At 40.0% G+C, this 12,135-nt stretch overlaps 1 protein-coding gene across 2 annotated transcripts in view; it reads left to right on the forward strand.

Annotated features, from left to right (window-relative positions):
- SLC45A4 (solute carrier family 45 member 4) overlaps nucleotides 1-11,859 on the forward strand; it is an 86,890-nt gene extending 75,031 nt beyond the window's left edge. For both annotated transcript variants that reach the window (XM_054017982.1, XM_054017983.1), the window contains exons 4-8: nucleotides 3,338-3,517; nucleotides 5,167-6,236; nucleotides 6,324-6,423; nucleotides 7,843-8,054; nucleotides 9,113-11,859. In XM_054017982.1, coding sequence (XP_053873957.1) covers nucleotides 3,338-3,517; nucleotides 5,167-6,236; nucleotides 6,324-6,423; nucleotides 7,843-8,054; nucleotides 9,113-9,475 — 1,925 coding nt within the window. In that variant the 3' untranslated portion in view covers nucleotides 9,476-11,859. The remainder of the gene's footprint in view (nucleotides 1-3,337; nucleotides 3,518-5,166; nucleotides 6,237-6,323; nucleotides 6,424-7,842; nucleotides 8,055-9,112) is intronic.
- The last annotated feature ends 276 nt before the right edge of the window (nucleotides 11,860-12,135 follow it).

Consider the following 12,135-nt stretch of genomic DNA (forward strand, 5'->3'; position numbering starts at 1 on the left):
AGTGGTTGCCAGCATATTTGCAGACGCTAAGATGAATTCGGCCAGTTCTTGACATGGGAAAACTGTAGCAACCTGTTCACAGGGAAATGTTTCCTGTTGTGCTCCATTTTCCCTTTAATGCATATCTGGCAACACATCCTGTTTCCAGCATTATTTCAAAAATTATCTTTTCACTTTTTCTTGTTCTTTTCTTAGTCCTGGTATTGAAAATGTCCAGAACACTGTTAATATTTGTTTATCAGAAACTGTATGTGGGAAAATAATTTTTCCCGAGTCCCCATCAAAGTTGTTAAAAATAAATTGTTTGCTTAGAACATAGTCTGCTACAAGATTTAATCTAGGATCTGAGAATCTTTGTGAAATTTAGTATGGGACTGGCAGCAGCAAGTAAATTTGGGCAAACATTTACATCACCTTTGGATTGATACAATAGCAAGGAACCGAGTCATAACTCTTTTGCTCTTATTTGTGTGGTAGACGCAGCTCTATTTTTAACAGAAATCTTAATGTTTCAGGAAGCGAACTGAGCATTGGGTCAGCATTTTACCTTTCCAAAGCCTGACTGACCTACCATGTGACGTTTTTAACTTCCTACAGTTTGCCCGGGATAAAAACTGTTCCTGTTAATAAACAAATCATGTCTACTTATTAGACATCAGCAACTTCCATTGCTTTGCTCTACCAGTTTTCTTAGACTTAGTCCCTGCAAGAAAATGTTAATGCTTGGAGGAATGGGTAATATATGATGTGGTGGTTGCTTTGTCCACTAGTTGTCTCTCTGCTCCTGCTATTCCTTCTCCCCCTGCAAATTTGTGAAAGCCATCTGACTGCAGGCCTCCTAATAGATTTATCTAGATAAAGAGGAAGCTCCTTCTGATTTAAGTTACCTCTGCATGTTAGTTTAGGTCTGCATCTGTTGATATTGGCAAACATAGCTTAATGCATCAGCTAAAACTTTTACTTGGCAACATTTCATCTTCTGGTGATTGATTTAGTAAAAATGTAATCCAGTGTTCTGTCTTCTCAAACTTTTAGAACACTTTTTTAAAGTAATTACTTAATTGCAGTTAACTCAGGCAATTAACTCCAATTAATTGCGATTTTAAAAATTAATTAATTGCAGTTTTAATCACTTTTAAACAATGAAATACCAATTGAAATGTATTAAATATTTTTGGATGTTTTTCTACACTTTCAAATATATAGATTTCTATTACAACACAGAATACCAAGTGTACAATGCTCACTTTATATTTTGATTACAAATATTTGCACTGTAAAAATGATAAAAGAAATAGTATTTTTCAATTCACCTCATACAAGTACCGTAGTGCAATCTTTGTTGTGAAAGTGCAACTTACAAATGTCTTTTTTATATATATTTGTTACATAACTGCACTCAAAAACAAAACAATGCAAAACTTTAGAGCCTACAAGTCCACTCAGTCCTCCTACTTGTTCAGCCAATCGCTAAGACAAACAAGTTTGTTTACATTGATGGGAGATGCTGCTGCCCACTTCTTATTTACAATGTCACCAGAAAGTGAGAACAGGCGTTCACATGGGACTTTTGTAGCTGGCATTGCAAGGTATTTGCATGCCAGATATGCCAAACATTTGTAGCCCCTTCGTGCTTTGGCCACCATTCCAGAAGACATGCTTTCCATGCTGATGACACTTGTTTTATAAAAAAAAAAAAAAAAAAAAAAAGTGTTAATTAAATTTGTGACTGAACTCCTTGGGGTAGAATTGTATGTCTCCTGCTCTGTTTTACCCACATTCTGCCATATATTTCATGTTATAGCAGTCTCGGATGATGACTCAGCACATGTTCATTTTAAGAACACTTCCGCTGCAGTTTTGACAAAACGCAAAGAAGGTACCAATGTGAGATTTCTAAAGATAGTTACAGCACTTGACCCAAGGTTTAAGAATCTGAAGTGCCTTTTGAAATTTGAGAGGGGCGATGTGTGGAGCATGCTTTCAGAAGTCTTAAAAGAGGCACACTCCGATACAGAAACTACAGAACCCAAACCACCAAAAAAGAATGAAACAGATGATGAAAATGAACACGCATGAGTCCGCATTGCTTTGGATTGTTATCGAGCAGAACCTGCCATCAGCATGGACGCATGCCCTCTGGAATGGGGGTTGAAGCGTGAAGGGACATGAATCTTTAGCACATCTGGCATGTAAATATCTTGCAATGCCAGCTACAACAGTGCCATGCGAATGCCTGTTCTCCCTTTCAGGTGACATTGTAAACAAGAAGCGGGCAGCATTCTCTCCTGCCAATCACTCAGACAAATAAGTTTGTTTACATTTGCAGAACAAGAAATAAGACTGAGTGGACTTGTAGGCTCTAAAGTTTTGCATTGTTTTTGAATAGTTACTTTGTGTACATGAACTTACAAATGTAGAATTCTTTCATGATCGAGATTGCACTAGAATACGTGAAAAATACAATTTCTTTTCTTTTTTAAAGTGCTAATATTTGTAATGATTTGTAAATAAATATAAAGTGAGCACTGTACCATTTGTATTCTGTTGTAATTGAAATTGTAGAAAACTCCCAAAATATTTAAATAAATGGTATTATATTATTATTTAACAGTGCAACTAATCGCGATTAATTTTTTTAATCGCTTGACAGCCCTAATTTATTACCCTTTTGTCACTATGGCGGGGCCGTTGCAGTATTGCCGAGGGAATAGAGATGCATGTAATAGCATCATGCTCAGTATGTTCCATAGGATTCTTTTTAAAACAGACGCAATTGCGGGCCTTTGAGAAATGGGCAGTATTGTTTGAGTGGCCTCTGCACACTTCCACTTTTGGAATGCACCATTAGCGTAGCGTACACCGGCGGAACCATCTAGGAGTGCTCTATATTGAAGGGTGCAATCTATAACATTGAATGGGGAAAAATGAAACTCGTATAACTGCATTTATAACCAGTATTTTGACCAGGTATGTAATTTTGTGGGTGCTGACCTCTCTACCCTGGCTACCTTTCACAAAAACTGCCTTTGGAATTTGGAGGATCACATGTGTGAGAAATGAAAAATAGTAACTGATACTTTCGGAGGTGCTTAAAACAGATAAACTCTTGAGAAACAAGTGTCATTCTCATAAATGTAAAAACTTATCTTCTGCCCCAGACCATGCAAGAAGCTGTGCCAAAGAACTGAAATGGCCATTTTATTCAGTAAAGGAATGTTTTCAGTAAGTGCGTTGGCTGCCTTTCTCTTAAGGAGATTAACCTTGCTTTTGAGCAGTTTGCCCCTTTTGGATAAAATGCTTAAAGATTTTTTTTCCCTTGTGTTTTCCCCCACAGGTCTGGCCATTGGAGATGTCCCAGACAAGCAGCCCATTGGCATAGTTCTCACAGTGCTGGGGGTGGTGGTATTGGATTTTTGTGCTGATGCAACAGAGGGGCCAATTCGGGCCTATTTACTAGATGTGGTGGACAGTGAAGAACAAGACATGGCACTCAATATCCATGCCTTTTCCGCTGGTATGCAGTTAACTTGTATCTCTCCTGCAATTTTTGTATCCGCATGAAGTTGACAAGTCATTCTTTGTCTGACTTTCATTGAAAGATTAGCTGTAGATGTTCACTGAACTTGCTCCTCATGTCCATACTGCATCCTAGCCATCCCAGTGTGGAGGGTCTTGATACTTTTTCTATGCAGAACCCTGGCTATGGCAAAATATCCTGTCTCCACTTGCAAGTGTTAAAGCATCATATGATTACAGGCAGTCCTAGGACTTACGACACAATTGGTTCCTGTAAATTGCATCATAAGTCGAAACATCGTAACTCGGTCCCGCAATACACTCCATTGCGGGACCGAGCATCGTAAAGTCGAAACCAGTGGTCGTAAGTTGCATCAGGGTGTCAATTCAGAAATGTCATAAGTGCCGTTTGTCATAAGTCGAACGTCATAAAGTCTAGGACTGCCTGTATTTGTATTACCAAAGCACTTAGAGGAGGACTCAGTCAAGATTAAGGGCCCTGTTGCACTGGGTGCTCTGCAAACATGTAGTAAGACGTTCTCTTCCCTGAAGTACTTCCGATCTAAATAGAAAAGACAGACAAAAAATAATAAACTGACCCAAGTTTCACCATTATGGTGTTGTCGGTGAGTTATTCCACTAAAATAAATGTGGAGTAATCTGGATGTACACCAGTGTAACTGAAAGGAAAATTGGGTGTGGTGTATATTTAAAATGTATGGTAACGTACCAAATGGATGTTTGTTTCAGTTCCCTCAAAGACATTAATATTAAAACTCTCTGGTTTTCCCATAGTTGTAAATGAACCACATCATTAGAAATATGTGGGTTTAGAGCAGGGGTCCCCAACGTGGTGCCCGTGGGAGCCGCAGTGCCCGCCGGGGCATCCATATGCTCCTGCCTACTGGCCGCCGGACAAGCAGCTACTGAAATGCCGCCGAGAAGCAGCAACGTCAGGAAGCGTTACCGACGAAATGCCGCCAAATTTCAGCAGCGACGCCTCTTGATGACGCTGCTTCACGGCGGCATTTCAGCGGATGCTTGTCCGGCGACCATGGTCCTCGGCGGCTATTCGTCCAGCGCCTGACCCATGGAAAAGGTTGGGGACCACTGGTTTAGGGCAGTATTGAAATTATGTACTCTGTCAATTGCATCAGCTTGTTATCATGTGATAACATTGGATTAACCGATCACATATGGTCTCGGAGTTTTATCTAAAGCTGTAGACTTAAAAAATGAATTTTCCATTTTGTGAGAATTTGCCTGACCGCTTTTTATTTCTTCAACCTCTTCCCATTGCCAGACTGAGAGTTGACTGGAAATATATATTAAATTAAAGCTGGGAAATCCAGAATTCCAGTGCACCACCACTTAAAATAACTCATGGCAGTCTCAAAAATATTTTGCTTGTAATCAGAGACTCCTACTTCCCAGGAAACAAGAAATTGTCTTAAACTTAGTAGTGGAAACTTCTACATGTCTCACTTTCTGTTTCTGTGTATTTCTGGATCACCTTTGAGTGCTTTAGATGAGATGGTATTTCAAGGGAAACTTAAGTTTGAGATCAGACTGGAGGGTCAGACTGAATGTAACCTCTTTATTTTCATGCATCAAAATAGTAACTTTTTTTTTTCCCCCCTTCCTCAGGCCTTGGAGGAGCCATTGGCTATATGTTAGGAGGGCTGGACTGGATGCAGACCTTCTTGGGTGACCTTTTTAAATCTCAAGAACAAGTACTTTTCTTTTTTGCAGCCATTATTTTCTCTGTCTCTGTTGCTCTTCACCTTTTTAGCATTGAAGAAGAGCAGTATAACCCTCAACAAGACAGAATTGAAGATGAAGCAGATACACTTTCTAGTGTTAAGCTGAGTGGCAGCCTTCCACCTCTGAATCGACTGAATGTAATTAGCGAGGAAGATCCCTATGGGACCTCTGTGTACCCAGAGGAGGTTCAGTCAGAGCAGGACCTTGATCTGGAGTTCCTTGAGGTGGACATTGTAAGGAGTAAGAGCGATTCTGTTCTGCACATGCCAGATGCTACTCTGGAAATTGAATCAGAGCTGCTGTTTCTACATGACATTGAGCCCTCCATTTTTCAGGACCCTTCATACCCAAACACTCCCCTCAGCACCAGCCAGGAACTTCTGAAGTGCAAATTTAACCGCCTGTCTGCTTTCCTCAGGGAAAATGAAAAAGAGGAGATGTTGCTTGATAATCACTTGAATGAAGCCAAAGTCCCAAATGACAATGGCTCCCTACCAAAAGATCTCAATGGACATGCTCGGATTGGCATGAAGCAATCTAGTACTTCAAACTCCATGCGCAGGCGACGGCACATGTTCTATCGTCAGCCATCTTATACCTTCTCCTACTATGGCAAAATAGGTTCTCACCGCTATCGTTTCCGACGGGCCAATGCCATTGTCTTGATCAAGTCCTCCCGCAGCATGAATGATATCTACGACATGCAGAAGAGACAGCGGCAGAGGTACAGGCACAGGAATCCGAGTGGCACCACGAATTCTAGTGGAGACACTGAGAGTGAGGAAGGGGAAACTGAAACCACTGTCAGACTTCTGTGGCTGTCTATGCTGAAAATGCCCAATGAGCTCCTGAGGCTTTGCCTCTGTCACCTCTTAACCTGGTTTTCCATCATTGCTGAAGCAGTGTTTTATACGGATTTCATGGGACAGGTCATCTTTAAAGGGGATCCCAAGGTGAGCAAAGAGCCTGTGTAGCCAACGCAGAACTGCTTGTAATTCTCCTGTTTTGATTATACGCTGGTAAATCTTTGTTTCATGCAGGGCCCTTCGAATTCTACTGAACTGCATGCCTACAATGCCGGAGTGCAGATGGGCTGCAGGGGCTTGGTCATTTATGCTGCGACTGCTGCTGTTTGCTCAGGTAAGAGACTCCATGCCGACAAGCAATGAAGTATTTCTCACTAATCGTGTGAGTGGGATACTGCTGGGACAGTATGTTAAATATTTTTTTCCAATGTAAAAATATAATTTTCTCTAGACTCCAGAGTGCACCTTCCAATCAGTTCTTGCAAGATTGAGGGAGGGGCATGAGAACTTGCAAATGCATTTCACATGTTATAATTAGGATATCTCCATTAATTCAATTTATCTGCTAGAACTGGAAGGGACCTTGAAAGGTCGAGTCCAGCCCCCTGCCTTCAGTAGCAGGACCAAGTACTGATTTTTGCCCCAGATCCCTAAGTGGCCCCCTCAAGGTTTGAACTCACAACCCTGGGTTTAGCAGGCCAATACTCAAGCCACTGAGCTATCCCTCCCCCAATGGGAGTCTTAAGGCAGCTCCTCAAGTGTCTGTATGGCAAAGTACCTCAAATGCAGAAATACGAGCAGCTCCTTTCTAATCACTTAAAACCTAAAACCACTTCTGAGGACACTTGTGACTTTTAGGAAGCCAGCCATCAGAAAACTAAAACTATGCCTATCAAAAATGTTAAAAGTAAGTGTGTGTGTGTGTGTGTGTGTGTGTGTGTGTGTGTGTGTGTGTGTGTGTATACACATACACACACCATTCTAAGACATGAATCTGGTGTTAAGTTTACACACACACACACACACACACACACACACACACACACCATTTTAAGACATGAATCTGGTGTTAAGTTTCTGGCAGATAAGCACCCTATAAACTTTAGAGCTACCATTTGCACTTGAAATATACTGTAATATAGAGCTTTAGACCTACTTTAAATCTGCCTTTTGCAGCCCACACATGGGTGCATATGCACATCTGAATTACAATTTAATATCCTTGGGACCATCTCATTATTCAGGCAAGTCCAGCCAGATGTCTCATTCTAAAATACAAAAGGAAGTCTGGCTCTGGGGCTGGATTATTTATGTAATTATCAAAAGCATGTAATTTAGTAAATATCTCTGAGTTAGGAACTGAATCTATCCTCTGCTCAAAATATCTGGACACTTTTTTTTCCTTTAACAGAAAATGTTAGTTAATACCATTGATCACATATAGTGGTACCATGATAGCACTGAATTGGAATCCTGCAACACCTGAATTCTAGTCCCAGCTCTGCCACAGGCTTGAATTGTGGCCTTGGGCAAGTCACTTAACCTGTGTCTGTTCCCCCTTATTTGAAATGGGGATAACATGTTCCTACCTCCTACGTAGGCGGTGAAGATTAATAGTGCTTGTTCAACACTCTGACCATATAAAAAGTGCCATGTAATCCTTAAATGTTATGTCAGACTGAAGGACTGAGTATTGTAAAACGTAATTCAATAGACTGATGTGTATTTGATTTTTGTTTTTAATTCTCTGCAGCTTTACTACAAAAATACCTGGACAACTACGACCTTAGTATAAAGGTGATCTACATTCTGGGCACACTGGGTTTTGCTATTGGAACTGCAGTGATGGCTATGTTCCCCAATGTGTACGTTGCTATGATAATGATCAGCACTATGGGAATAGTCTCTATGAGCATATCCTACTGTCCTTATGCGCTTTTAGGACAATACCATGATATTAAAGAGGTATGTGAAATATTTAATCACAGCAGTTCACTTGCACCTCTCTGTTTAGATTGTGTGAGTGACGAAATAGATCTGCCACACCCACTTGCTTGGGATATATGCATGGTTGGGGCATCTCCGAGAGAAAAGATTATGATAGTGAACAGCAATGACTGCTACTTAATCAGGCCACAATTAGCATAAACTCTGGTCAGGGGGGACACGTGAGCTTGATGCCAAGTTGCTAAGTGATGATGTAAAAGGGGTTAAATGCATATGAAATATGAGCGCAGGCCTTTTAATGAAAAAGGAGTGGTCAAGTGATGATGAAAAAGTGACGCAATGAATGCAGTCATTGCACTCATTCATTGCTATGTCTTAAATCTTGGCCAACCTTTTTGTTTAAAGGACCTGTCTCCTTAATTGGGAGGATAGGCTGTCTACAGAGCTGTCCCATTTAAGCACCATCTGCTGTACTCTAAACCTGTTAGAGGTTCTGATAATAGTCTGGAGATACGATACCTGGGGTTGTAAGTGCAACGATTCTGCTGGAAATGAGTCAGGACAACAGAAGTGCAGTCAACTTCACTTTCAGATTCTTAGTACTGCCGTGTTTGGATTCCAACCTGTAAGAGTACTTTTTGGACACATCTGTTTTCATCGACATTGTCTAAAATCATTGAAGTTTCTACTGGTCAAGTCATTTAAAAAATGACCTCTTATAAAATTTAATTTTGAGCCAACTGTGATGGCAAAGGCCCTTAAACTGGAGTGATTAATGGCCTGTCTCCTGCAAAATAAGCAGGAATTATCACTCCAGAATAACGGATTCCAGATAGCTGATAGACCTTAATAGGAGCTGTGTGGATAGTAGTATTTTTATAGTCTCCGTGTACCATTTAATCTTCAAGCAGAAGCGAAAGTGTTGCCTGTTTAACCATTCAGCATTCTCCCTCTTCTCCCCCCCCCCCCCTTGGGTAGAGAGATGGTGTGTCCAGGAGGGGATGTGGTTCAGGAAGTCTGGGAAAATTGTTTACACTTAGATGCCTGACTTCTAATGTATATTCCTTGTCTTTCAGTATATTCACCACAGCCCTGGAAACTCAAAGCGAGGATTTGGCATAGACTGTGCTATCCTGTCATGCCAGGTTTACATCTCCCAGATCCTGGTGGCCTCCGCACTTGGTGGAGTGGTGGATGTAGTAGGCACAGTCCAGGTTATTCCAATGGTGGCATCAGTAGGATCCTTCCTGGGCTTTTTAACCGCTACATTTTTGGTGATTTATCCTGATGTCACAGAGGACCCAAAGGAAGAACAGAAAGGATTGAGCCCTCCAGAGACCACCGAAAGCAATGGTGTGGATGCAGAGAAACCAACTGCTATAAAGCTCTCACGTAAAGGGGCAGCCTCATCAGAATTGGAAAGCGAGTCAATAGTTTGAACTGGTCATTGTTGTTTATACACATTCCAAGCAGTTCAGGTGCATGAATGCAGATGCATGAATGAGGACATTCTTAAGGAAAAAAATTCTGACTCTCTTCAATAGTTACTTTTTGCTTAAATTGCAGCAAAAAAATGGCTCTTTCATGCGAAAACGTAGATGAAATTCTGTAGTCCTAGGATAGGTTGAACAGATAGCTATTATGCTGATTGCTTTCTCTACCATTTAGAAATTGTCACTTCTGAACACTTTTTAAATTAAGAACACACATTTCAAATATATAAATCTGCAGGTACATTGTTCGTTCTTGCATGTTTTTGAAAATGTCATGACTGATTCACAGTGTATACAATTATCAGTTTAGAAAAATGAAGGTTGCTTGCAATTTTTAGACTGTAATTGAAAACAAAAGCTATTTTGACCCTAGGCTTCGCTAATTTTTTTTGTCTGAACATTTCAGATCTTGCTAATGTAATAGGTGAATCAAATGCATAGACGCCTTTCTATTTTTTCTTTCCTGTACACCCAATATTTGGTTTGACAGCTACAATTTTTTAACATTTTGTTTGGATTTCATCCTATTTTAGTGGGTGCAATTACTACCAAGTATTTTTCTTTGCAATTACTTGTTTTAAAAAAGCAATTACTACAGTTTAAGAGAACTGCTGTCAATTTTTATTCAAACCGTTCAACAAATCTGTTCCCAAGTACTGCTGCTTGTCAGAAATTGATGGTATTGGGTGTATGGTTTAGCTGCTGATGGAAGTAACAGCAGCTGGGAAGGTGATCAGCATTTGCAGTGAGTGCAGAATTTAACAAGCGGCATTGGAACATGCTGTGACAATTTTAGCAGGGAGCTTTGTGTGTTGAACTTACTAGGGTTAATTTTTCTCTTGGTATTTAAAGCTGATCATCTCATTTTGATGAAACTGCCATGGAGAAGGGAATTTCATTCAGTTGCCTTCATGGAATTGATGTGAGAATTCTCTTTAGAGGGGAAGGAGGTTGTTGATTGCACTTTTAGGATCCTTTAACCCTCTGGTTGGGAATCACAGTAGTATAGTCTGTGTCAGTACAACAAGGTAAACCGAAGGCCTACCTCTATAACTTTATGCCATAGTCTGGTTATATAAAAATCTGTGTCAGAAAGAGTTTTGGTCCTTAAAATCCAATCCAGGAGCATGTAATTCAGTTCCTGTCCCTACGTAGGAGTTGTATGCTGGAGCTCTTTTGAGCTGCTGTCCTGATGTATAATTCCGGATTCAGGACATAGCTGCAGTGCAAAGAAACTTTCAGTGACGAGTGATAGGAAAGATACTATTTTAATTTAAATGCGTAACTGAATTTTTAGCAATGTCCAAAACCATGGGTAGACGTAACTCAGACGCAGCAGCCTTTTAAAGTGTCTTTATAAACAAAACCACCAAACTTCCAGTCCTTTCTTTATAAGAAAGTGTTTGTAACTCTATTTACTCATTTCCACATGGAATAGAAGAGACTACAGCGAGTTCACAGGTTCAATCAGGCAAATCCAGACCACTGTTGTAATATTTCTGCTGCCTCAAATTCATTAAATCGTTGCAGTACTTTAGAATGCATGTCTGAATCATGCTGCAGTAGTCCTTCAAAAGCAAAGTTATATATATTTCAAAAGGACAAGCCGTTTTTAATTACTTGAATCGTACGTGTATTTAAGAGAAGATCTATATTCTGGTGTAGTTGAAGCTAACTGGCCGTCTTGCCAATGTCGTTGATAAATTACTGATGGCATCATATGTTTACTTCTTAGCTGAAGGATTTTAGGCAGTACTCATGTCTCTGACAGGAGTGAATATACTGTTTTTACATTGAGTGCTATGAAATTCCACCACGTATACAGAATTGCACAGGACTCTTGTTTGAAGTGTGTTAAGGAAAAGAAATCTTTTTTTTTTTCCTTCCTGTGAATATTTTTTTATTAGAACACTTCTGAATTTTGTGTTCAGACAGGAGAATACTACTACTGAAGCATTTAAGACCTTATTGAAGAAATCAGTTAGAAATATTTCACACTGAACTCTTGGAGTGAGTTTTATCATCTCTGTATATAGTCTAGTAGGGTTCACATATAACAGAATTGCAGTGCTGTTTCACCTAAAATTGGCATTCCTGTGAAATACAAACCTAATTAGACAGTTTTAAAGTTTGGCATCAATATTTTATTGTAAAATACTCTAAGGATTCTGCTGCTTTGTTAAACTGACACAGTCAGTAGTTCTTAGTAACTTACACATAGAAACAAGTTTTAAAGTTACCATTGCATGTGAGATTTGTCTATCAATTTAATCTGTAATACCAATCTGGTCCTTTTTCCTCTTGACAAATGTTTCACTGGATGTTATTTAAATTAGGTCCCAGGGAAACAGTCATTCAGTGTAAACACGTTTGCGTCCTGCTGGCAATACTGCATGTTTGGGTAGCCCTGTTTAGGCCTTCAATGAATTGTAACCGAAGTAGCTAGTTCTCTAGCCTAGCTGGGTTATGGAGCCTGGCGAAATTAAAGATGCTTTTCAGCTTTGAACTTGGACAGGTTGCTTCCTAGTGATGATTATCGGAGGTTTTTAATTCTAGAGCTCTTTGATTTTGAGAGATTCGCTTTGTAGCCCAGGCTTTTCCTTGGG

This window comes from Malaclemys terrapin, chromosome 2 (genome assembly GCF_027887155.1).
Source record: "Malaclemys terrapin pileata isolate rMalTer1 chromosome 2, rMalTer1.hap1, whole genome shotgun sequence".
Classification (NCBI taxonomy): Eukaryota; Metazoa; Chordata; order Testudines; family Emydidae; genus Malaclemys; species Malaclemys terrapin.